Source organism: Octodon degus, unplaced genomic scaffold (assembly GCF_000260255.1).
Source record: "Octodon degus isolate 3935 unplaced genomic scaffold, OctDeg1.0 scaffold00083, whole genome shotgun sequence".
Lineage (NCBI taxonomy): Eukaryota > Metazoa > Chordata > Mammalia > Rodentia > Octodontidae > Octodon > Octodon degus.
Window position 1 is genome coordinate 5,363,150 of NW_004524659.1, and position 26,939 is coordinate 5,390,088.

The following is a 26,939-nucleotide window of genomic DNA, read 5'->3' on the forward strand; positions in this document are numbered from 1 at the left end:
GAGGAATGTATGCAATGTGTTAATTATTGAAACTGTCCTACCAATTTGATTTGAAACTGTCTCATTGCTATTTGTTTATCAATAAAATTATGGAAAAATTTTAAAAATGTAAAAAAAAAGATGTTTCTAATTTCACAAACACTTAGATACAAATTTCCTTTTAACCACCACATTTTATAAAACTTTTAGGAAAAATCTACAAGTTTAGAAACACGCCATTTATGTGATCTTATGCAGGTAACTTTACTCTGTTAAAATAAATTGCAACCCATGTAATTTCAATGGTATTGCCTTTTAAAATTTAAACTTAGAGCATAACCATGATATTCAAATTTCACAACTCACTTTCATTTTGATCTAGTTAGAAATAAGTTCTAAATTTAGAACTGCTCAAAATGTATGACAAAAAAATAAAAATAAAACAATTAAAGGCCAGGCATGATGCCCTACGCCTGTAATTCCATTACTCTAGTGGCTGAGGCAGGAGGATTGTTGCAAGTTTGAGACCAACCTGAGCTACACAATGAGCTTAAGCCCTGCTTGAACTGTATAGCAAGAACTTGTCAATAAAATAAAACAAAATAAAAGTATTTAACAATGGCTGGGATTGGTTTAAATTTCATCTCATAGACAAAATTACAAATTGGCACAAGAACATTTTCACAAGTTTTATCTATGTCCTCATTCACAGTTAAGAAAACTATATCGGGTGGGAACGTGCGTCTATGGATATGCATATACCTATATAAGTTTCAATCTCAAGATAAATGATTATTATAGAAGAGAACTTGGCTTCACCTATTATTTTTCTGTGCTAAAATTCTACACCAGGAGCTAGCCAGACAGCTCAGCAGATTAAAGTGCCTGCTTAGGCAGGCGCAGGGACTAGGGTTCGATCCCTGGTGTGCCGTGCCCCAGCCCCAGGTGCGCTGAGACCGTGACTGAGACTGGGCATGGTTGTGCATGCCTGTGATCCCAGTGCTTGGGAAGGTAAAAACAGGAGGATCACTACGAGTACGGTCTGTGTAGTGAGACCCAGGAGAACCTGTACTAAATACATAAAAGAAATAAAATAAAAAGATTTTTTAAAAATAAATGAATGAAAAATGAAAAATAAATAAATAAATAAATGGAAATAAAATTCTACTCCAGCTCTTGTCCTCAGCACCCAAACTCAAGTGGCTTGGAGTTTAACAACAGTGATCAATAAGCAGGCATTTATGGAGTAGTGACCACATAGTCACAATGCCTTCCAGGAAAGACTGGCATTGTTGCTTTGTGCTTCTTGAACTACTCTGTGTAACCCCATTTCCCTTTCTAACATACTCTTGTCAACCTGTTATAGAAAACAGATGACACATGAGAAGAATTGGCACTGAGAAAGTTTAGGAGGCAGATCTCTCCCCAAAGAGTCAGAGCTCCACCTGGCAAGGTTTGGGGACTTTCATAGGGAAAGGGAGGAAGGAGGTAAAAAAAGCAGATTTGGCACATATGATTGGAGGGTTGGGTGACATCTTGGTTGCAAAGGGAATTTAAACACTTCAGGTTAGACTGCCAGGTCATCGGTTATACAAAGGCAGTAAAGACAGGAGTACCCGAAGAAAGAAATGTTCTGTTACTTGTCCAGACGTGTCAGCCCAGTTTGGGGTGGCATTCTGGGTAGGCTTTATTTAAAATTTTAATTTCTTTTTCATTTTCCCCTCTTTTAGTTAATCAGAAAAATCATTTTCAGAGATCTTGGTATATAAGTCTGTATGGGGGGGCGGTATCGGATCTTAGGCTCATTTGGAGGCATTTGGTGGCTAAAACTATTACTGTTTATTTGGAGGTTAACATTGTTTATTTGTTTGGTAATAAAGGAGGCATGTTCCATACCTGGGTTCATAGAGGTTTGGACAGCCCCGACTATCACAGAAGTAATTTTTTCTCCCTTTATAGTAGCCTCTACTGAAAGATTTCCCATATCTTGGTTTTGGTCCCAACTAAGGCAAATGTTTTTATTATTAGTCTGATAGTTATGTTCCTAGTCTAAGCCTCCACAGCCCAAGGAAAAGGGCTGGTTATGTTGGAACGGGCATCAAAGTACAGAGACGTGGAGGTCTGAGAGGGGTCCCATCTGGTTTGGGTGACAATCTTTATAGAGCCAGCTAACTGGACTTGGAGCTCCCAGAGCCCTGAATCTGGGTGGCAGGCACAGGGGCCCAGCAGGCCGAGCAGGAGCAGACACAGGTTGGATCCAGGAAGTCATCTTAAGCCCAGGGAAGGCAGCGCCAAGTCCACAGTCCAATGGTTCCACCAATGTAGAAGAGAATGAAAGTGACCTTGTGGGGAACTCTCCAACCCTCTGGGGACACAGCCCAGAGACCCAGGGCAAATAAGGTTAGCAAGAGGAAGGGGATTAGAAACCAAACTGGGTATCGGAACTTGAATCAATCAGGGCAGAAGCTCCAGTGTATGATGTCCATCTGGCTTTAGCCATGTACAGCCTGTCAGCTTCCAGAGTGACAAGAGCAGGGCTTTGAGGCTGCTGTCTCCTCAGAGTTGCCCTCAGGGAGCTGACTCACCCAGGGAACCTTCCAGCAGGCACCTAGGTGAGCTGTCATGGTCCAGGAATGACGCACCCACGACTGGATGTCAGAAACTGTCATCACTGTGGGAGTGGCCAAAATAACTAAGTAGGGGCCCCTCCCCGTGGATTGTAGGCGCTCTCTTTTTTAATCTTATACCCGTATTCAGTCCCCTGGGTTGAAAGTATGTGTGTGGGGACGTGAGGATGTGCGGGTCCCTGTGAAAATGACTGACCTTTCCGCTATATTTTTGTGTATTTGAGAAAAGGTTTTTCCTAACTGTGTAAGTTATTGCTGCAGAGATACATTACCTGGCTGACGCAGGTCTCCCTGGAGATTCCTAATTATGGGTGAGGGTCTCCCATATAAAACTTCAGAGGCTGTCTCTCCCCCAGCCCCTGGTGAGCTTCAGATCTTGAGAACATGGCAACTAAGTCTACTCATGGTGCCTGAGTTCTTGGTGATACTTGGTTAGTAGAGACTTTAAGCCCTGTTCATTCTTCTAAATTCTCCCCAGCTTGGTGACCTATGTATGTTGTACATAAGTTTCATCTGATTTTTAATTTTTAGTCAATTTCTGGGTTATTTTGCTACAAATGCAGGCCCATTGCTATGGTTAGGGGCAGCCTATCTCTAGGGATGATTTCTCTTGGTAATACTTAACAGACTTTAATGCCCTTTAGTGGGAAATGCCTCCAGCCACCTGGAATAACAAAAGAAGAAATATTCTGTTCCTGGGACTATCCAGACATGTCTGTCGGTCGGTCTGTCTGTCTGTCTGTCTGATTTTGGAGGTCATTCTTGGCAGATTTAATTTAAAACGTTAATTTGCCTTTCAGACCCAGCAGAGAAAGTATGTGCCTTGACTTTGTCACTCTGTTGCTATTAATAGGGACTGGTCCAGCCTGTGTGGTTTGACACCTCTCCATTACCAGGTACCCTTGGATTTTTATCCTAAGATGACTTGATCACACAGAGAATCTTTAAATTAATAATATCATTAATAAATGTCCTGTTAGTGATGAATTTGGGTGATTTTATAATAATAACTAATAGTAAACAATGCACTATCATTTAAGGGTATAAGTGACCCATTTCTCATGAATCAATACTGCAGGCAACTGAGTTAGATAGAAAAAAATTTTTTTTCAGTACCAGAGCTCAAACTCAGGACCTTGTACTTGCCAGGCAGGCACTTATGCCAATGAGCTGTCTCCCCGGCCCAAGACAGAAATATTATAGGTAGTCAGACAGGGATAGGCCCTCACAGAAGGAGCCAATATGGAAGACAAGATGACCTCACAACTTTGGGAGAAACAGACACTCTCCATGTGGGCCAGGACCTCAAGACAAAAGAGTAAACAAATGCAGTCCCAAACCTCCCTAGGAATGGGCATCAGGGATTAATATTCTAAATAGATATCAGAAAAAATAAAATAAAATAACAAATAAATAAATAAATAAAAATAAAATAAATAGGTATCAGTCACTTTGAAGAAGCCAGAGTCACTGACCCAATCCCTACTGGAAGAGCTCCTATTCCGTATTCATGCCTGATTGCTATGTGACTTGCTTCCCCATTTGATCCAGGATTTAATCAATTTTACTTGAGCAATTGTGCTTGTAATCATTGGTTGACCATAGTTTTGCTCCATCTCATGTGCAAGTTCCCATGTTTTCCACTTCAGACCCGCTTCAACTCATGGTTTTGCTTCATAAAAAGCCCTAGAAAAGGCAGCTTTCTTGGCAATCTGCTCAGGTCCCCTTCTGTCCCTCTCTCGGACAGCAGCTTTCTTTCCCCCCAATAAATATATTCTGCTCTTAACCTCCATCATTCCAAAATTTCATTCTTCAGTTTTAGAGACCACGAACTCATTGCAGGTATCTTTCAGGTTGGCAGTTTCATTCCCCTATATCAATAACATCTCAATACAACCTCTGAAAGAAACAGACCTGAATGAGCTTCAGGGAAAGCCATGGAGCCTCAGAAGTGAGCCTGCTCAGCCTCACTACACGGGAGAGGAGAGGACTTTCCACCCCAGAGCTATTGCTCTCCTTGTTATCTAAAACTACCTCTGGGCTGGGTGTGGTGGAGCATGCCTGTCATGACAACACTCTGGGAGGCTGAGGCAGCAGGACTGTATGCTCCAATCCAGTCTAGGCAACTCAGCAATTTAGTCAGAATGTGTCGCAAACATTTTATAAAAGGGCTGGGGTGTAGTTCAGTAAGAAGGTCCTGAGTTCTGTAGCTAGTACTGAAGAAAATAATTCATTGATAAATTAAAAATAAATTTTGAAAAATAAAGCTACCTGTAGTCACAGTGCCTCATATGCTTCTCCGGCCAAGAAAGTCCCCTGGGCACTTCAGGACACCACAGCCCAAGAACCTAGCTCATGACTGCCACACAGTTGTGCACCAGGAGAGTCCATCTAAAACCAGGCAGGAGGACACATAGTCAAGTCATGGAGAAGATGCTTTAGGATTATCTGGGGTTTAAGGTGCAGCAACAGGGCCTCAGAATATGGCAGAAGTGTTTCACGCTCACACACACCCACTGGAAGACTCCAGCTGGTTGATGTGTTTACTAACAGGACAGGGTTATTTGCTCAGCACGTCCACCATACAATCTTACTCCACAGAGAGGAGCTTTACCCTGGCTATGTGCTGGAGCCAGCTTCTACTGGCTTGCAAAATCAAATGTTAAATTTTCTGAAAATGTGCAGCTGTTGTTTAAATGCAGGCATTACTAAAATTAAATTATGTGAGCTTACAGTTAAATAAACTGTACTAAAATACAAAGGTAATAAATACCCTGAGCTTGATTTTCAGTTATTTCACTTTGTTTCACTCTCATGTTTGCCCTTGAAGTTATTTAGGTCCACTGTACCCAGTGGTGAGAATGTAATGTAACAATATGTTACAGGGCTCCCCTTCCAAACTCTTTAGCCTCTTCTATGGCCTCACATGGATTCCCTGAAGTTGAGCACCAGGGAAGTATTTACACCACAGGAAGTGTCAAACACAACAAATCAGAGTTTCTTTTGTTTTGGTTTGTTCCCACAGGCTTTCTTATGCTTTTATCAGCCCACTGCTAGATATAGGAATACCTCTGGGAGCCTGAAAAGGGTTGAATAATAATAGGCTAGTAAATAGCAGAAGACAATCCCGGGAGGGTGGATGAATTGCACCGGCATTTGGAGGCTGTATTGGTCAGCTTTTCATTACTGTAATGAAATGGCTGACACAATTAATGTATAAAAGGAAAAGGGTTATTTTTCCTCTTGGTCCTGAAGGTTCTAAAATCAAATGGTCCCAAACTTTGGGCCTCTGGAGTGGTGGCACATTGTGGCAGGATCATATGGTAAAGCAAACTGCTTACCCCACCAGCCAGTTTTTCTGTCAGCTCTCCCCTGACTCCGAGATTTACTTCTTTTTTTATTTCTTCATCAAGTTGTTTTCCAAGTGTCTTGATCCTGGGTCTCAGAGAGGCTATATTTTGCTGCCATCTTATTCCACTATTTTTTTTCAAACCCTCTATAGCCAGGAAACAAAGGAAAAGAAACTGAGGTCCCCTTTGAAAGCATGTTCCCAGTGATCTAAAGACCTTCCAGAAGGCCTCATCTCCTGAAGGTCCCCAGCATCTCCAGTAGTACCACCTGGGGACCACGCCTTCAACACACGGAATTCAGGGGACACCAACCATATTCAGAGCACAGCAGAGATAGCAAGAGATGGAAAATGGTGTTAGCCAGCCCACACCAAGATTTTGTCTTGGAAGGGTCAAAGACAATGAGGACTGAAAATCCCCTGGACAGATGCAATGACATGCAGCTCTCTCCCCTCCTCATCCAACCCTAGAAACAACTAACAGGAAGTTTTTCAGAGAAAAAAAAAAAAAAGATCACTGTGGCTGAGAAAAATATGCCCCTAACCCTATCCCTCAGCCCCAGCACAACCTCCAACTTCTCTGGTCTGTCTTTACCTAGAGAAAGTACATTAAGACATATGGGTGAGTGACAATAAGGTATCCTTTGGCAGAAGCCTCCCCAGATGAGGGAAGGGTCTCTCTCTCTGGGAGAGGAAATGCTCCTCTCCCCCGCACATGATCCCCCACCTGTGCCCCCATGAGCTCGAGAGGGGGACCCCTATATAAAAGCTATACTAACAGGCATGGGCCACCATGCTAGAGGTTCAATAAAATATTCTGTGAATGAATCAGTGAGTGAACATGTTGCTAGAAAAAGAAACATTATTTCTTCTTGGGAGTTTTTTAAAGGACAGATAAGAGTCCTGGTTCAGGGTCTTCTCTTATTTTTTGCATCCCAGCCCCAACCCCACTTCACCTCCAATCAGTGCTTTAAGAAAGACCCAAGTGGATCTTCAGGGCCTCCCAAGGCTGCCATAACACTATCCCATTGACTGGGGCGGAGAGGTTTAAACCACAGAGACTTATTTTCTCCCAGTCTGGAAGCTGTAAGACTGAAATCAATGAGTCTGAAAGGTTGGCTTCTTCTTGGCTTGTAAATGGCAATCTTTATCCTGTCGTCCTCTTTTTTCTCCTCCTCCTCATCCCCCTTCTCTTCCCTCCCCCTCCCCCCGCCTCCTCCTTCCTGCCTCAGCTTCCAGTGTAGCTGGGATTGCAGATGTCTCAGTCACTTCCTCATTCTGGGACAAAACACACGATACCTACATGTTAAAGGAGGAAAGGTTTGTTTTCATTTACAGTTTTTAAACATTTCAATCTTTAGTCAGCTGGCTCCAAGGCAGGGTGGCACGACAGAGGAGAAACAGCCCGAGGCAGAGCAGGCAGGAGGCAGCAAGCAGGAAGCCTTCCTTTCCTGTTAGCCCACTGGGGCTACAAGCCTATTGGAGGGTGCTATCCACACCCAGGACTATGAACTCCTAGAACTATGTTAAACCAATTGGTGGACTAATTTAGTTATCACACACACACACACACATAATCCCTATTCACACACATTAGATACAGACACCTCCAAAAGGCCACACCTATGAGCACATGATCCCCCACCTATGACCCCTGTGAGCTCAAGAGGGAGACATCTATATACGAGCCACACTAACAGGCACAGGCCACCATGCCAGGTTCAATAAATTATTCTGTGAATGAATCAGCGAAGGAACATGTTGCTAGAAAAGGCAAAATCATTTCTTCTTGGGACTTTTTTAAAGGACAGGTAAGAGTCCCGGTTCTTTTAGGTGCTACGACCAAACTCCCTCTTGATTCCCAACCATACAGGACCAAGTTTCCCCAAATCAGGTGCTCTCCAAAGACCCAAGGACACATACACAACCTGAAAACAATGGACAAGAGGCATCGGTGAAAAACTATAGTGAAAAAAATGCAAAGTCATTCCTCGTTTTAAATTTATTTTTTCATATTTTTATTCTTTGATTTATTTTGACCTTTATACTAAAAAAAAATGTAATCACAGGAGGGAGAAAAAAGCTCTTCAGTGAACAGAGACATTTTCCTTATACCCAAACTGCAAATAGCAAGTTGTCCACACTATGATTTTAGAGCCTGCAAAAACCTCTAAGAGAGTCCATCCCCAAAAACAGGGTGGGTGGGTGGATGCCTGAAAATCCCAAACATACCTCACCTTATCATGCTTCCCAGACACTGTGGTGTTTCACAAATTGAGACCCTTTTGTAACAACTTTGCTTCCAGCAAAGACCACGGGCATTTTTTCAACAGCTCAATTGATAGTATTTTTGGCAACAGAATATCTTAACTAAGTTACACATGTTGGTGTCTTAGACATAATGTTACTGTGCACTTCCTATTGACTTTAGTAGGGGCTGAACATAATTTTTCAGTGCCTAGAAATCAAACAGCTTGTAGGATCAGTTCAACGGCTATATTTGCTCTCTTACAGCAGTCAGCGTCTCAGAGACTGCCCTGTGGATTTAGTGAAACATAGACCATTGAGTATGCTAACCCTGTGTCATTATTTGTTGTTTACTGATATATAATATCTCTTGTGGAATAGTGGGGACATTTCTTCATGTTCAACATCTATATAGCAAAGGCTACAAAAGCAAAGGGGCCTGGGAGGTTTTTAGGCTGGCCTCTGTATGGTCCCTTTTTTCCCACAAGAAGAAAGTCATGGTAGGTCTCTCAACACCCTTCTCCCTCCTCACAGAGATCGAACAGTGAGCAGGGAGCCGCCATCCCAGCAAACGGCCACAAAAGCTTGCAACCCAGGTGCTTCTGACATCAAGCACTCTGTGGCTGGTTCAGAAGAGACATGTTCGCTAAATCCTGTTTGGCCCCTTCTTATGTCCTGTGTCTAGATGCCTCCCACCCCTCATGAGGTCACAGGTGGGGCCTTTCAGAGGTGTCCACATCTGGAGTGTGTGACGCTGGGATCAAGGGTGTGTGAGTACTAAATTAGTCCACTGGCTGGTCTGGCATAGTTCTAAGAGCGGATAACAGGAAGGCCTGCCCCTGGGTGTGAGTGCTGCCTGCCTTGGGTAGGGCGCTTAGCCTGGACACAACATAAGGGACAGGAAGAGGGCTGCCGCAGCTGCATGCCGCTTGCTGCTTCTTCACGACTTTGCTGCTTCGCTGCCTTCTGCCCCTCACCAACCGTTTCTCCTCTGCCCTCCTCCCTGCCCTGCCACCCTGCCTTGGAGCCAGCAACTATGATCAACTATGAACTAGAATCTCTACAATCTGTGAGCTAAATAAACATCTCCTCTTTTAACTCTGGCTGTCAGGCATTTTGTCTCAGCAATGAGAAACATAACTAAGACACCCCCTTTTTCGGTGAGGTATAGATGACAATTGTGTCTTGGGTCAGCATGAAAAGTGGAAGGGATTTTCTTCTATGAGTGTTTTAAAACGTGGCCAATTGCTTTGAGTGAAAAACAAAACACTGGGTGTGTTTTGGAGAAAAAACCAAAACATAACATTTTTTTCCAGCAAGAACACAGAGTGAAAAACAATCACGGTATGAGTTTATCATGATAATAACTGTGGCCCCAATATTCCAACACCATGCCAACCTTTTAACAGTGAATACCTAAAGAATGTTGAAAGACACCATTCTGTTTGATGCAATTGTATGTAAAATAATCTTGCTTGAAGCAAAGGAGCATCAATCTCTATTACTTAGAAACAGATGAGAAGGCGAACCAGCAGCTGCTTGACCACGAGAAGATACAACCTCACTCCATTGTGTTTTGTGCTTCCAGATACTTTTTCAAATGGGCCAAGCTCTCCTGTTCCTTCCTACATCTTGACAATGTCATTGTCACTGAGGTCACTGGTAGCTTTCCATGATGTAACTGATCAGCCACCATAATAAATTGATAGAAAATCATGGATTGAGGTATAACCTTTGAGGGTGTGAGGTGACAACGTGCAGTTTGAAGTGTGGCACACAGTACTGAAGCCCCCGCTCACCACCAAGTTGGCTGTGGCTTTCGTGGAGCGGATCCAGGCATATGGCATCATAATGGAGCATGAATTTAAAGCAACAGAGATGTACGAGGGAGATTAAAGCTTCATCTGTAGGGACATACTGCGTGGCAAAAAACAATAATTATAGTATTTTCTGCTTTATGTTATGAGAAGGACGATCCCTTTTGGTAGAGTGTGGGCTCCCTCTGCTGCTGGGAGGAGACTCTAGGCACTTGGGTTCCATGGACTCTGGATCAGAGAAGGTGACCCTTCTTGGGAAGGGACAAGTGGTGCTGACAGGGACAGAAGGACCAACTTGTTCTGTGGGCACTGGCCTTGTGGGACTGCTGTGCTGGACTACTGCTACAAGCAGCAGCAAGAAGTGAAAGGAATGGAAAAGTACCAAAAAATTGCTAAGGGTCACTGTGGTGTCACCTGCGTGTGAACTGGAACACAGTACATCACAGAAGCCATGCAAAGGGGCACCTGTGTGGAGCGCGGGCCTGCCTTGGCCCTAGTTGCAAAGAATATGGCAATGTTTATCCTTCCTTTTCCTGCCCTCTTTCGCCCTGTTCCTGCCTTTCCTTGTCCTCTGCACAGCTGCTGTGGGAGCTCCAGAACTGAATCGACTATTTCACTGGTTTGCTGAGGGTTCTGCCATGCCTAGAACTCCAGCAGCCACCCTGAGTGGCACCGGTGGTACACTGCTACACGACAGAGGCTGCGTCCCTCTGCAAGTCTCACCTTCCCTGCATCAGCAGACAATGTCTCTCTATCAGTCTGGCCCTAGATTCTCACCGCCAGTTGACCTCGGGACAGTTTTTCACAGCAAAGGGATATTTTGACAGAGCCATGCTGGAAGCAAAAAGATTCAATGCCACAACTTTGGTGTGTTCATTTGGGAAAAAAGAAAATTCAATCAAACCTTAACTCCAGTTGCTTCTATCTCCAATATGTAAGAGAAAGATAACAAACTCCATTCCATAGAAACAGATGAGGGCATAGGAGTGGGTAAAGGTCAGGGGTGCAGATTAGACACTATACTTCCCTACTTCTTTTAGAAGTAATGATAGAACCCAGGGCCTTTATGCTGGTTTACATCCCTAGCCCTTGTATTTTTAATCTTGAAACAGGGTCTCACTAATTCACTGAATTTCCCAGGCTAGGATTGAACTTGTGATTTGCTGGCTTCAGACTCCCAGAGGACTGAGGTTCCAGGCATGCCTCAGTACCCGGCTCAGACACCAGACTCTTTGAAACTAGGATCACACTCTCGCTTCTGTTACAGAGAACTACCATGAATCATCCTAGCAAAACATCTAGCTTTCTCGGTGATACATTTGTTCTTTTTATGATCAGTATCTCAAACCCTCTTATTTCTCTCTTCAGAGATAATGGCCATACTTTCACTTAGTCAAAAGAGTACGCGTGACTTCCTGGTGATGCCTGAACTGTTTTACTCCATGTTCATCAGATGCTGAGTGAGAAGACAATCAGGTAATTGCCAGCTCTCTAGGTGGAAGTCAAGTATGTTGCTACATGACCACCTACTCCCACTTGGCAACCTGCTCGGAGGAATATGTAATTGCATTTCTGATGGTGTGCTTTGAATATGTTTTTATTTCATACCTTTACTTTCAACATTCACAGCATTTCTTCATTTGTTTATTCAGCTAGGAGACCACCACAGTCATGCAGATGAAAGAGGAAAGTGGCGTAGCCAAAAGCAGGGGCTGGAGGAGCGGAGGAGGGGATAGATCCCTGAGAGAGTTGGGGAGAGACTCAAGTGACGTGGATGTAAGTGGAAGCAGAAAGAGGGGCCAAGGCAACTTTAGGATCGTTGGTGTGTGGCTACAGGACACCTGATTTTGACCTGGTTGCAAAAAATGATTGCAGTAATTGCTATCATTTACTGAGATGGTGAGCAACAGAGCGACAGATGTAGAAAGGAAGTCAAGACTTAGTATTGGGCACGTTGAGTTTCAGATACCTGTTAGACCTCAAGAAGAGGCTAGCAGAGAGGGAGAGGCTGGGTTCCAGGAATGGATGGGGCTGGAGGTTGGTCCTGAGACACATCAGGAGCCAGATGGATCCAAAAAGAAAAAGTTGCCTCTGTGAAAGAAAAACCCAAAGAGGCCACATGTTTGGAGGAGGGAGGGAGGGCTCAAAATTGCTGCTGATATGGAAGCGATCAGTGACATTAAGGCAGCTGTGGAAAATCCTAACTGGGTGCGCAACAACGAAAAGAGAAGTATAAAAGTGGAAATGATCGGTATGAACTACTCTTTTTAGTTTTGCTAAAAAGGAGAGCAGAACAGTCAAGCAGGACTAGGAGAGAGTTGCAGCTTTTTTTTTCTACAGTTTTATTGATAAACAGATAGCAATGAGACAGTTTCAAATCAAATCGGAAGTACAGTTTCAACAAATAATACACTGCATATATTCTTCTTAGTGGTTAATTGCTGTACAAGATGCGGACTTGTGATCCTATTTACAAACACCATTAGAACAAATCATTCTATTCATTAAGACAATGCAACTATATATCTACCCCAACCACTTTGAATACACAGATACAGAATGGACATTCATCGGTGTACCCCATTTTTCCTAAGTTCCGTTATTGAATATTATAGGTGTGTAAACTCAGCAAAATATTCTAAAAGAGTCCAGTAGCCCATAATAGCATTGGGTCTTCTGTTTAACTGGCAATGTCAGAAATTATTGACCTGAGTCCCCCACAGCTTAACTTAACAGCATGGCTTTATTTCTTATATTTCGTCTTCATACTTTTCTACTGGATGGTTAAGACCAAGGTAAAGCAGGACCTATGCAACAAGAGTTGTAGCTTTTTGGTCTGAGAAGGTCAATGGAATAAGTTTTTTTTTTTTTTTGGTTCCTCGAATGCCTTCAGGGCACTTTTGGCCAGCGGGAGAGTTGTGAAGTTCGAACTCCAGCAACCTGAGCCTGACAGCTTTGCGGAAGCAGCCCCTTAAAGGACTGAGCTAGAGCCAGGCCCCCCAGTTGCAGCTTTAAGACACGTTCTCATTTGCACTGTGGACCACTGGGGCACACAGTCTTACTATAAGTCTTACTCTTACTCTTTTTACTTGTTGCTGGGACAAATACCCGACACTCAAAATGAAGGAAGGGAAGGTTTGTTCAGCTCACAGTTACTGGAGGGTCCAGTCCATATTCCGCTGGCTCTAAGGCAAATGACAGCAGTTCATGTGGTAGAAAACAATGAAGAGCAGAGGAGGAGCAGCAGCTGCGGCGTCCATCAAGCCTCTCTCTCCCTTCTACACTGGCTGCCAAGACTGGTGCTCCATGGTGATCATAGCTCTTCCAAAGTGGCCCGGCTGCCAAGATCAAGTTCCTCTGAAGTCTGGGACCTTTCCACCCAAGAGGAGCAGGGCGGGAGGAAGTCAGGCAGGGCAGCAGGAAGCCTTCTTGATTCCTGGGCCCTGCCCACCTGCAGGGCTAGGCCCCCTCGCTGAGAACTGCTGGAGCTGATTCAGCCAAGTTGACACAATGTATCAACTAACACAAGGTTTGTTAATACCAAACACCTGAGTAGTGTGTCATTACAACAGCTACAGTATCACTAGGCGATAGGACTTTTGTAGCTCCATGATAATTGTAGGGGACCACCACTCTATATGGGGCCTGCTGTTGACCTAAACATCACTATGAAGGGCATGACCATATGTTAACGTACTTTTGCTCTTGTTACCATAACTAATTACCACAGACTTGATGACTTGACATAATTTACTTTTTCTTAATTCCAGAAGCTCAAGCCTAAAAGCAAGCAGTTTCTAGGTTTCTTCAGAAGCTCTGTCCTTGGCTGGTGGCTGGTTTCATCATGTGTTCCTTTCTATGTAACTGCAGGTCTCTTATACCCCAATCATGTTGGGTTAGTGCCCCAATCTTCTAAATATATTGAACATTAACTGCATCTTTTTTTCTAGTACTAGGGATTGAATCCAGGGCCTTCACTCTGAGTTACATCCTCAGCCCTATGTTAGTTTTTGAGACAAGTTTTCACTAACTCTTCAAGTTGCCTATGCTGGGTTTTAAACTCACACTCTTCCTGCCTCAGCCTCCCAGGAGTACTGGGATTACAGACTTCTGTCACCACATCCAGATTTACATCTTTAAAGGCCCTATCTCCAAATATAGTCATGTTAGAGAGTATCTTTTTTTCCTTTTTTTTTTTTTTTTGGAGATAGGGTCTGATATAGTCAGAAGTCAGATTGACCTTGAGTTCACTAGATAGCCTATGCTGGTCTCAAATTCATAGCGATTCTTCTGCATCAGCCTCCTGCATGCTGGGGTTACAAGCATATGCCATCACTCCTCTAAGCTTAGTACTTACCTCTTGTAAGTGGAATCATGCCATCTTTGTCCTTCTGTGACTGGGTTACTTCACTCAGCACATGTCTTCAGGGTTTACCCAAGTGATGCCACGTGTCAGAACTATGCACCTTTTTAAGGCTAAATACATTTTACATGTATATACACACCATGCTTGGTTTTTCCAGTCATTCATCAATGTTATTTCTTTTAGTTTTTGTCAACAGTGCTGCTGTGAGTGTACAAATGACTCTTCAAGACTACTTTCAAATGTAAGGAGGGAAGAGAAGCTAGCTGCTTGAGCTGCTGCTACTCCTCCCTTTGCTCTTTGCTGCCACCATGAAAGTTGCTCTCTGCCACGTGCCATTCTGCATGGAGCCAGTTGAGTATGGACTGAAACCTCCAGTAACTTTGCAATAGCTGCTGGCTAAAAACTTGCCCATAGACTTTTCGAGTGCAAAGAGGATTCTAAATCAGACTACGACAACATTCCCACTGTGGTCTTCAGTCACTCCCCCTACTGGGACAGTAGGGTTCACTGAAGATGAAGCCATTCATAAATATGGAAAAGACAATGTGAAGATCTATTCAACTGCCTTCACCCCAATGTACCATGCAGCAACCTCAAGGAAAACAGAATGTGTGACGAAAATGATTTGTGCCAATAAAGAGGAACAGGTGGTTGGGATCCACATGCAGAGAATAGGCTGTGATGAAATGCTGCAGAGTTTTGCCATTGTAGTAAAAAGGGGAGCAACAAAGGCTGACTTTGACAACATCATTGCCATCCACCGTACCTCTTGAGAGGAACTGGTCACGCTCCACTGAGCATCAGAGACTCAAGCAGCTGGTGTCTGGACCAGGACACCTTCTAAGATAAACCGGACTATTGTGTTTACTTCCTATTCTCATTTTACATATTCCCTTATTTTTATTTTCTTTTCTGTTTTTTTTTTTTTGTTGTTGTTTTTGTTGTTGTTGTTGTTGTTGTTGTTGTTTTCAGAACTGGGGATTGAACTCAGGCCCTTGGGCTTGCCAGGCAAGTGTTTATTCTACTGAGCCATCTCCCTGGCCCCATATTTCTTTATTTTAATCAGGATCTTCCAACAGTGGGAATTTTTCGTAAAGAACAGAACTTATTTATGTAATCAGAAATGGGTTGTTTTAATCTAGGATTTTGATTTGATCAGATCTCACAACGTTTTAAAATTTTATTAACAGTTCTCTACCACTTGATATTTTGTTGTTTTAGCCTCATCCCAAATATAAAATTATATGAAGTACAATGAAATTCATGTACTGGAATGCATATAGCATACTAGTTTTTAGAGAGGAATATAGGGACAGATCTTTATATTTAAACAAGTACAAGAATCTTTTATTTTGAAGCTAATACTGCACTCTGCACATTGCAAAGCTGCTTCAAGGATGTGACCTTTAATCTCCGATTTTATTTTTTTATTTGTTTTAAATGATTAAAATGGGTTTATACAACTAAAGTGTGCAGACCAAAAATTAGACAGATAGACGGGCTAAACAGATAGCCAATATTTTGGTCCTGGCCATATTTTTATTTTCTGGGGCATTTCCAGATTTTGGATTCTTGATAGTAGCCATCCTAATGGCTGTGAGTTGATTTTTTTTTTCATTGTAGTTTTGATTAAACATCTCTCTAATGAGCAGTAGATATTGAGCACATTTTTAGAGCATCTTTTCATGTGCTTGTTGGCTGTTGTGTATTTTTAGAAAAACAGATATTCACGTTCTTTGCCCATTTTTGGATCTGCTTGCTTGCTTTCTTTCTTTCTTTCTTTCTTTCTTTCTTTCTTTCTTTCTTTCTTTCTTCTTTCTTTTTTCAGAACTGGGGATTGAACTCAGGCCCTTGCACTTGCCAGGGAAGCACTTATACTACTGAGCCATCTCCCCGGCCTCTTTGCCCATTTTTGAATCAGACTTGTTCTTGTTGAATGGTACAGAGTTTTGCATACATTGTAGACATTACTCCTTCAGATGTATTACCTTCAAATATGTTCTCCCCTCCCACAAGGGATCTTTTCATTCTGTTGATTGCATCCTTGAATGTATAGATGTTTTTAGTTTCAATGAAGTCTAATGTATCTATTTTTACTTTGATGCCTGTGATATCAGTATCATAACTAATATATCACTGCCAAATCTGTATCGTGAGGTTTTCCTACTTTCTTCTACAAGTTTTATCATTTTTGCTCTTAGATTTTTTTTCATTTTTTTATTAGTACAGTTTGTAGGACATGTTTACACTCCTTGTGGGGAGTTGGTGTATGACTCATTGTGAATTAATCTTGATATATATACTGTAATGTTAGGATAGGTTTTTATTGGTGTTTGGTCACTGTTGTTAAAGAAGAAAGATAGTGGGGTATGGTGACCCACACCTAATATTCCAGCACTGTGGGAGGCTGAGGCAGGAGGACACAAGTTTAATCCCTGTCTGGGTAATTTAGGAATTTAACAAGACTGTCTCAAAAAGAAAAAAAAAAAAAGAAGAAGAAGAAAAAAAAAAGGGACTTGAGGTGAAGCTCAGTGCAAAGATCCTGGATTAAATTCCCAATACAAAAAGAGAAGGAAGGGAAGAGATTATTATAGAAGGTCATTCGGCTGATAAAATTAACCTGGTAGAGGCATATACCAGACATGCAGGACAGAAGAGAAAGAACTACAGCAGCAAAATCTCTGAGTGAATGATAGAGCGAGCCGCCACCAAACTTTAGGCAGGCTCTTCTGAGCATTCTTCCTGATGAGGTCTCAACCTGGACCCAACCCTCTCCATACATTCTTAACAAGAAATCCTATGAAGTTACCCTCTACCCTTTCTATCTGATCAAGTGCCTCACCCCCATCCTTAAAGGCTAAATCTTTAGCCTGCTAAAATGGTAAAATTATTAGGCCAGTTTATCAAGAATTTCCCTAGAAAATATCTTATAGCAGAAAATGCCCCCTAGCCAGTCTGTTAGTTGCCCTGGTGACAGTTCCTGTTGCAGGTCTGGTTGTTTCTGTTTCCTGGATACTGTGACACATAGTTGGTCACTATGATGCATCTTGTAAAAACCAATCAAAGACATCCAAGTACTCTGTCTCTGCACTTTCCCTTTGAGCCCCATAAATATTTCCTTTCCTGAGCCTTTGGGGTCTGATAGTTTATAAATAATCCCAACCAGTGCTGGTCAATGTAGATAAATCTGCCTCCAAATTGGGGGTGTTGTTTCAGTCTTCCTGTTCATTGCAATCTCTGGACAAATAAAGATGAAAATGAAACATACCAAAACTAACAGAATGCAGTGAAAGAAGTGCCAAGAGGAATTTAGAATTGTAAATGTTTACATTAAAAAAGAAAAAGATTTCAAATCAATACCCTACCACAAACACCTTTAAAAAGTAGAGGGAAAACCTGGGTGTGATGGTACAGGTCCGTAATCCCAGCACTCTGGGAGGCTGAGAAAGGAGGATTACAAATTTTAGCCTTTCCTGAGCAATTCAATAACTTAGCAAGAATTCAAAATAAAGAGAGAAGGATGAAGGAAGGGAAGGAGGAAAGAGGGGGATAGAGGGGGAAAGGGGAGAGACAAGGACAGAGAGACAGAAGGCAGGCAGATAGACAGATAGACAGACAGATGTGAAAAGGGCAAAGTAAACCCAAAGCTAGGAGAAGAAAGTATTAAAGCAAAGAGAAAATGGAACAATTTTAAAAGTCAACAAAACAAGCCCTTGTTTTCCTAAAGGTCACAAAAAGTGACAAACTTTTAGCTAGACCAAGTAAGAGTGGGCTTGGGAGTACAGTTCAGTGATCAAGTGTTTGCCTAGTACATGCCCAAAGCTTTGGGTTCGATCCAGAGCACTGAAGGAGATAAACACCGTGAGAAGAAGCGAGGAGGAGTGCAAATAAAACCAAATAAAAAAGTAAGCATTATGACCAATTTTACAAAAATAAAAAGGACTCTAAGAGAGTTCTATGAACAACTATGCACAGCAAAATGGGTAACTGAATGAATGGACAAATTCCTAGAAACACACAACCTGCCAGGACTAAATGATGAAGAAAGAGAAAATCTGAACAGATTTATAACCAATAAGCAAATTGAATCAATATTCAAAAAGCTTCCAACAAAGAAAAGCCCAGGACCAGATGGTTTCACTGCTGAAAGCTATCAAACATGTAAGGAAGAAGAGACGTCCATCCTCCTCAAACACTTTCTGCTCCATTCCATGAAGTCAGCACTGCGCCAATGCCAAGAAGCCACACAAAAGTACTCTCAGGGTTTGAATATGAAACGCCGCCCAAATACTCATGTGCTGAGGGCGTGGTCCCCAGGACAGCGGTGTCCAGAGGCAGGATCTGGGGCGGGTGATGGGATCATGAGGGACCAGATCTCTTCAGTGGCTGGAGCCACTGGGGACTCATGTCCTAGTAGGCTACGAAAGATGGAGGGAACTCGAGAGGGGGCCCTATCTGGAGGAAGTAGGTCACTGAGGGTGCACCCTTGAAAGGTTCAAAACAAAACCAGGCTCCTTTGCTTGATGGGATGGCACAGGCCTGTAACCTCAGCTATTCCAGAAGCTAAGACAGTGTTTACCTACAATATATAATGGGAAAAGAAAGTTAAGAAATCAACCTCATTTGTCATAACATAAATAAGAATAAAATATTTCAGAATCAGCTTAACCGAAAAGGTGAAAGACTCATGCAATGAAGAATGTAAGACACTGTTGAAAAAAATTGATGAAGTTGATAAATGGGAAGAAATCCCAGGTTCATGTACTTAATATTAAGATGTCAAGATTACCCAAAGTGATCTACAGATTTAATGCAATCCTTATCAAAGTCCTTATGATTTATTTTGCAGAAATGATAAGCATCTATTTTACAATTCGTATGCAACCCTGAACAGCAAAAACATTCTTGAAAAATAAGAACTTTTTTTTTTAATGTATTAGGAACAGGGTCTCATTACACAGCTCTGTCTCCTAGTGATCCTCTTGTTTTCAGCCACCCCAGCCAGGTGTGTGCTACCTCAGCGAGTCTGGGTGGCCAGCTCAGTGCACCCAGGGGCGGGGCCAGCACAGCCCTTGGTGCCAGGGTGGAATACCTGTACCTGCACTTGCCTAAGTAGACACTTACTATGCTGAGCTATCTTGCCAGCCCTAATAAGAACAAATTTGGAGGATTCACATTTCCTAATTTGAAAATTTATAATAAAGCTACTGTAATCAAAAGTTGGCAAGAAGACACTATGCTTCATCTTTTGGCTACTGTGAATAATGTTCACAGACAAAAGTATAGACTAGAGACCCTGCAAATAAACCATGACATAATCAAAGTTTGACGAGGGTGCTACAACCATTCAATGAGGAAAGCTTACATTCTCTAAGGAGAAGGCGCCTGCAGCTACTTCAACCGCCAAGATTGCTTTAGCTTGCCCAGGGCCTTCCCAGGGTTTCTTCAACTTCCTCCTTTCTCCACCCACCTTAACCTATTTGAATTGTGCAATTTATGATGCAGTTTTGAGCACTTTTAACCGGGAGGCTCATGTTTATGATCCTAGCATTCTGGGAAGCTGAGGCAGGAAGGCTGTAAATATGAACCCAGCCTGGGTGATTTAGTGATTAAGGCTCTGTTTCAAATAAATAAACAAAGAAACAAATAATTTTAAAGGGGGTGGGGCTGGGGCTGCTGTAGTTCAGTGAAAAGCTGTGGGTTCAATCCATACCACAGTTATTCAGCAAAATAAAAACTGAAAGAGCTGTGCCACCATCTCCATAATCCAGTTCTAGAACATTTCCATCACCTGACTTAGCCTTTCTGAGTCCTTGGTCCCTTGTCTAGAAATGGTCATACTAGGAGGTTGGCATCAACAAACTGCACCCAGAAATCACTATCCTTGTTGTCGCCATCTATCTAGATCGTTATCTTTCCTAAGCAGAAGCCAGGTCCTCTCTCAGCTGTGAAGTCCACACACTCATGGGCCGGCGCAGGAGGAGGTGGGTTCGCAAAGACAGTATATTCCACATGCTTTCCTCCCGGACCCAAAGCGCGATCCGGGGATCGTGACTCTCCCCGGTGCCCTGGCAGCGGATCGGGGCGAGGCTCTGCGCTGGATTGGTGAGGCCTGGATGCTGCGCGCGCCTGCGCAGTGAGCCTCGTCGTGGGGTCCGCGTGAGGTAGTTCGCGGCGGCCTGGGCGGTGGCTGCGGCGGGTGCCGCGCGAGAGTCGGGCCATGGCGGACGAGGAGCTGGAGGCGCTGAGGAAGCAGAGGCTGGCCGAGCTGCAGGCGAAACACGGGGTGAGCTGACGGTTGCCTCCTTCGCCCGGCCGGGAGGTCCGGGCCCCGGCGGAGGCTCGCGGCGTCTGCCCTCGCGCGCGGCCTCCCGGCCTGCGTCGGCGCCTGCCGCGCCGCGTGGGGTCCCGACGGGCGCCAGCCGCTAGCTGCGCGGGGGGCCGGGTCGGGGTTTCCTCTGGCCGCCGGAGCGTGGGGTTGAGCCGCTGGCCCGAGTAGACAGCATGTATTGTAAGAGTCGGCTGAGTTCTAAGCGGGGACGAGAACCTTCGCTCAGAGCGACACCGCTCCGGGTGGGAGTGACAGCGGGGGTCCCGAAGATAGATGCTGGTCTTCAGAGACTCCCGGGCAGCGCCGAGGCCGAGCGAGGGGGCAGTCCCGAAGGAAGCGCCGGCGGCAAGTCGGGCCCGTTTTGTGTCTCGGAAGGGATCCTTGCTCGTAAATACGATTTCTTAACACAGTGATTCAGGTTGTGCTTGCTTGTATATACGCTGGCTGAACTAGGAATTGAACCCCGGGCCTCGAGCATGCTGTCAAGTGCCGGACCATCCAAACCGCATCCCCGGCCCACGCTTTCTATAAGTTGTGACTTTAGAAATTCACTGAAACATTGTAAGGGTGGACTAGGGGTGTGGCCGAGTGGTGGCGCGTTCGTCTACATGGCCAGCACCACCAAACCACAGGTGCACATAGTGGTGCAGGCTTGTTAATCCCAGCAGCGTTCTAGGAGACTGAGGCAAGAGGATCTCAAGGTTGAGCCCGTCCTGAGCGACGTAATAAGGCCCTGTATCAAAACAAGAAGGGTAGTAATGTGGCTTAGTAGGAAAGCCTAGGGTTCACTGCCCAATACAAAAAAAGGAAGCGGAAACCATCTCACTCACTTCGTAAGCCCATTTTTATTTGATGACTCTACCACTCCAGTAACCTATTACCAGTAGTTGTACTGCATTTAAAGGTTAATTTTTTGGTTTTTTTCTTCAGGATCCAAACGATGCAGCACAACAGGAAGCAAAGCACAGGTATGGCCTGGGAACGTTTTGAAGGGCAATTTCGCCAATTGGATTTTTTTTCCTCTTTAGTAATTTTAACAGGTGTGTGGATTTTAAAGGTTTTCTTGGCATAGTGATCTTCCTTTGAATTGTCACTCAGGGTATCTTTGGCTTATATTAAATAAATGTGCAGAGCCCCACTTGACTCCTTTGATTGCAACTACTGGTGTTTGTTTCTGTCTTTAACTGATTCTCTTACACAGTTAAATGCGCAGCAATGGAACTACTGTAGTTGATAGGGTTTTTGTAAGAGTTACATGGGTGCTTATAGGCCTCACAGCAAGTGTTCAACAAGATTTTTTTTAAAAAATGTATTTGTTATAGGATCTCACTACACAGCCCAGACTCGTCATGATCCTGTTCTCAGCCTCCCAAGTGCTGGGATTACAGGTGTGTGCCACCATGCCTAGTCTCAATAGTCTCAGTGCACTCCAGGAGTGGGGCTGGCACAGCTGGGGATTGAACCCCAGTCCCTGTATCTGTCTAAGCAGCCACTTTAATCTGCTGAACTATCCAGCTGGCCCTTGACTGAGGTCTCTTAATAGAACCTCTCCTCTGAAGGGTTTTTGGTTTTGTTTTTTTTTTAATTTTCATTCTGAGATTCATAGATAGGGCATTTAGTTAAATATTGGTGGGCCTGGTGCGCCGTGTACCTGAAATCCCAGCACTTGGGAGGCACTGTGCGTTTGAGGCCAGCCTGGGATGCAGTAGAGTTGAAGGCCAGTCTTTACTGCACAGTGAGACCCAATGTCAAAAAAAAAAAAAGGCAGGTCAGTAGATTGTGGCAGAGCCGAGATGCTCAGATTCTATGAGGAAATGGCCTTTACTTACATGTTTTAGTTCCCCGAGTCCTAACAGCTAGCCACTAAGCTGGGATGGGCAATAGGCACAACCCACCCCAGCACTCACTGCAATTCAACTCAGGCATCTCTGCTGCTGTTTGTGTTATTAGATGGTTACTTAATGGGCTTTGAGAAAAATGAAAAGAATAATCTACTCTAAAAATTAAAGTTTGAAATCACTACCCTGTGAACATGAACTAGTTTCCCACTTGTGTAAGTAGGACAGTTGCAGAGGTAGAATTTAACTCCCCTTCTCCACCCAAAAAAATAGAACTGAGAGTATTTAAAACTTTGGATCTGGTTCTAGCAGGACTACTATCACCTTTGTCTCTTTAATATAGCTTCTGTGGGTCTTGGGTTCACCACTGAGGAAATTACACAAGTGAATTGCTTGTTCCTTCTAATTGCCTAAAATCCCACTACAAATTGCTGGCATGTGTAACACTAGGCACTTAATAAATGTTGGTCACGGTGGTTGAACTGAATCTCCAGTACAACTACGAGAGGCTTCCTGTCAGTCTGGAAAATTTTCACCTATATGACATAAAACTGGCTCTTTAAAAGCAAAAACACCCAATGTAGCATCTCTTAAGAAACATTGAGTGAGTTGTTTTTGTGTGTTCACTAGGCATCTGACAGATTAGGGCTAATTTTACTTCATCTATGTTTTGTTGTAGGGAAGCAGAAATGAGAAACGGTATCTTAGCTCAAGTTCTGGACCAGTCAGCCCGAGCCAGGTGTAAGCATGTTCACATTTCTTTATTTCCATAAAACTGGCTTGAGTTGGTTCAGTGGGAAGAGATAGATGCATTTATTGCTATCTATACATAAAGTATTTATCCTAAAAGCACTTGAGATACACACTATCTGTAAGAAATACAAAGATTATAAACCTAGAAGTATGTTTAGAGCATTAAGATTGCCAGCTTAGTTCTCTTCTTACCAAAATATTCTCCTAGGGCAGGTAAACTCCTAAATTCAATTAAATTCTCCAAGGAACCGCTCATAAAAGAGAGTCACTGTGTTGCAGTATTTGATGTGCATGGGGACTTAGGGACGGAATATAGTCTCAGTTTTAGTGTTGAGAGTTTTCCACCAAAAAAAGAAGGGAAAGGAAGACATGAAAATCAGCATGAACTGGTATCTATAACTTAAAGCCCATTTGAGTTGAGAAGGGGCAGCTGTGAATAAACTACTTTCTGAAGGCAGTCATACATATTAAAAAACAGGCAAGTAAGGGGTTTGGAACTTCTGGGCTCTACACCACTTTTGTGACTGCCTGACACTGACATGGCTGAAGTTTAATTTTCCCCTTTGTAAGAGGGGTGCCAGTATTATGTGCTCCACCTGCTGTGCCGAGCCATGAACAAGTAAATGAGCTTGAGAAGCACTCTGGAAATGCAGTGCTTAATTTTAAGGGATGAACACATTCAGTTCTGATACCTTTTTGTACATTTTCTTTTTTAGTAAGTAACCTAGCACTTGTAAAGCCTGAAAAAGCAAAAGCAGTAGAGAATTACCTTATACAGATGGCAAGATACGGACAGCTGGGTGGGAAGGTAAGCTTGGGCTTCCACTTCCTTGGGGGAACTTGACCTATTATCCACTTTTATTATCCATGTTTATCCAAAACATGGCCTCACTAGGTCAAATCCGTAATTTATTACAGAATGTTTAACTACGGAGAAATTTTTAAGGGAGAAAAAGTCATATGTGCCATAAATTCTAAAAGATAATTGCCTTTCGTAAAATGCTCTGTTCTGTTCCTGGCTTTACTGTGAAACCTTGTTGGTGTCTCTCTGAGCCAGTGACTATTAGGCTCATAGCTGAAATTGTTCTGCACTGGAAACAAAGATTGTCAGTAGAACCAAGTAAAACTCTACCAGTATGGTAGAAATTAGGCTTGTTTTGCAAATGAAGAAGCCCTAAAATGCTTTAGTTATTATGTATGTAATGCTGTTAGGGGCATAGTCTTTTGTGGCAAGCTCACCCTTCCACATCCACACAGGCCCATCTGTCTCGGAGGGCCCCTCACACTAGGAACCCTTACACTGGGGGAGACAGCTAGTTGATCTTTTGAGGGAGACATCTCTGCCCCAGTATCTCATGGGCAGAGGTGCTATCTAGCCTGGCATTTAATACAGTAACAGATGTGGTTTACATTGTCTGCTGGTGGTGATAAAGATGTTAGAAGCTGCTTAATAAATATTATCACTTATCTTAGATGAGAAATAGCAAAGTCACTTCTATTTGGAACTTACACCAGTAATTTGAACCTCCTCCCCTACCTCTCTCTCCCTGGTGACTTCTTCTCTCACACCCTAGACTTTGTATAAAAACATTTTTCTTTCTGATGTCCTAGGTCTCAGAACAAGGTTTAATAGAAATCCTTGAAAAAGTAAGCCAACAAACAGAAAAGAAAACAACAGTTAAAGTGAGTTTCCCAAAATGCATGTACAAAAGAAGACATTGCTGTTTTAAATGTTAAGTGTTAACTGTAAATCTACTGTTGTGTATTAGGACCTCTCCCAGCTGTTTCATGGTGTAACATGGGGAAGTTTGGGAAGGCTGAATACACTGGGGGGCCTAATAAAGTTTTTGTCCTCTGTTTCTCACTTTGTTTACTAAGTTACTAAAAATATAGTAGTTATTACACACATTCTGACACTCATTTAATTTCTCTTCTAGTTCAACAGAAGAAAAGTAATGGACTCAGATGAAGATGATGATTACTGAACTAAAAACGTTTAGAGACTGAAAACAGCACATCTAGGACAGAAGTTAAAATCTGCATAAATGTATGTTTGTCTATTTGCCTTTAAAAAATAAACTTGTTATGCAAAATAAAGGCTTTAGGTAAGTTTTAGTGTTACAGCCAAGTGACTAGATTTGCTTTTAAAGTTTTTTTCTCTTTCAAATAATGTGGCAGCCTAAGACTGGCCAGATAGCTCAAGGCAGAGCGCAGTGGCCAGCGTTCAATCCCCAGGGTGCTGTGCCGCCCCCACCCCCGCCCCCAGGGCACACTGAGATGGCGAGTGAAACTGAGCATGGTGGTGGCACAAGCCTATAATCCCAGCAATTGGGAGGCTGAAAACAAGATCACTATGAGTCCAGTCTACATAGCAAGACCCTGTAGACCCTGTACTAAAATACATTAAAACAAATATATGGCAGGCTGAGTGTGTTTGTCCTTTGCAGGTGTGACAGCTTATTAGAGGAAACATAAAAATAGAAGCTTTTATATTTAATGGAACAAAAACGCTAGCTTTGGTTTTTCCCATAACCTGTTTTTGAAAGGCACTGAGATGATCTAACAAGTTATGTAGGTCCCATCGCAAGTAACTAGTATGATACTTCCTTTGATAAAATAACACACTGGCAGTAATATTCAGTGGTAAACATGGCTGTAAGAGAAATGCCTTCTAATGATTAAAATCCAGTTTTCTACAGTTCAGCTTCTACGTGGTCTGGTAGAAATGTTCTGGATTCTTCAGTAATAGAGCCTTAAACATCATCTACTGGGCTTCTACCAGATTGTGAAAACCTTCACTCAATACATTTAAATCAGAATTACCAGCTGAGCATAAACTTTTAAATCTTTAGTGCTATGCAGATGAGGCTTAACAGAAGTGATGGGAGTGTGGTTGATGGTTCCAGTCTCTACTTGGATTAGCACACTACTGACATTTTTTAAATATTTGAAATTTGTGACCATTGTCAGTGAAGGAAGTCAGTGGAGGGGCTTAGAGTGCTTTGTAGCCTGGTGGCGGAGCACTTGATGCACATGTGCTAGAGCAGGTGCTTCCATGTTCCCAACACCGGTGAATGGGTAACATCAAGAACAGGGAGTTTGTTTAATGTATTTTGTACAGGGCCTACAGGGTCTCACTGTGTAGATCCAACTTGTAGTGATCCTCCTGTTTTCAGCCTCCCAAGCACTGGTATTACAGACACATGTCACCACGCCCAGTCTCAGTCGCCCTCAGCATGCCCTGGAAGTGGGGCCAGTATGGCAAGCTGGGGATCGAACCCCAGTCCCTATACCTGCCTAAGCAGGTGCTTTAGTCCACTGAGCTACCTGGCCACCCTCTACGCCTCTTTTAACAAGACTGTCACAGAAAATTGTTCAGGGATTTTGAAAAACATCCCAATTACAAATTTTACTTTTGTCTTTACATAAAAATGCTAGGATGTTAGAAAATTCTCAGTAGGTTTTAATGTGTCCTTTTTGGTAACTTAACAAGACCTTGCCTCAAAAATTTTTTAAAGGGCCAGGGATGTGGCTTAGTTGTAGAATGCTTGCCTAGCACATATGAGACCATGTTCAAACAATGTGCTGCAAAAAAGAAAAAAACTATTCTGATGCCAGCTATTAACATGTTT

General features: G+C 43.0%; 2 protein-coding genes and 1 pseudogene across 2 annotated transcripts in view; 1 reads left to right on the forward strand and 2 right to left on the reverse strand.

Moving 5' to 3' along the window:
• Nucleotides 1–20,607, reverse strand: part of LOC101582330 — a 30,554-nt pseudogene extending 9,947 nt beyond the window's left edge.
• Pdcd5 (programmed cell death 5) lies at nucleotides 20,502–25,404 on the forward strand. Its single transcript, XM_004636691.3, has 6 exons — nucleotides 20,502–20,671; nucleotides 21,647–21,684; nucleotides 23,234–23,295; nucleotides 24,024–24,115; nucleotides 24,919–24,990; nucleotides 25,245–25,404. The coding sequence occupies exons 1-6, from the start codon at nucleotides 20,606–20,608 to the stop codon at nucleotides 25,290–25,292; spliced, it is 378 nt and encodes a 125-aa protein (XP_004636748.1). The 5' UTR covers nucleotides 20,502–20,605; the 3' UTR covers nucleotides 25,293–25,404.
• Ankrd27 (ankyrin repeat domain 27) overlaps nucleotides 21,253–26,939 on the reverse strand; it is a 57,796-nt gene continuing 52,109 nt past the window's right edge. Inside the window, exon 29 of the mRNA XM_023721516.1 lies at nucleotides 21,253–21,449. Within this exon, the coding sequence (XP_023577284.1) occupies nucleotides 21,413–21,449 (37 nt within the window). The 3' untranslated portion in view covers nucleotides 21,253–21,412. The remainder of the gene's footprint in view (nucleotides 21,450–26,939) is intronic.

Excerpts from the sequence above, each read along its gene's own strand:
- Pdcd5 (XM_004636691.3), top strand. The coding sequence starts at position 20,606 with ATGGCGGACGAGGAGCTGGAGGCGCTGAGGAAGCAGAGGCTGGCCGAG. Across the intron at positions 23,296-24,023 it reads CCAGTCAGCCCGAGCCAGGT|TAAGTAACCTAGCACTTGTA; the intron begins GTAAGCATGTTC and ends TTTCTTTTTTAG. Across the intron at positions 24,116-24,918 it reads ACGGACAGCTGGGTGGGAAG|GTCTCAGAACAAGGTTTAAT; the intron begins GTAAGCTTGGGC and ends CTGATGTCCTAG.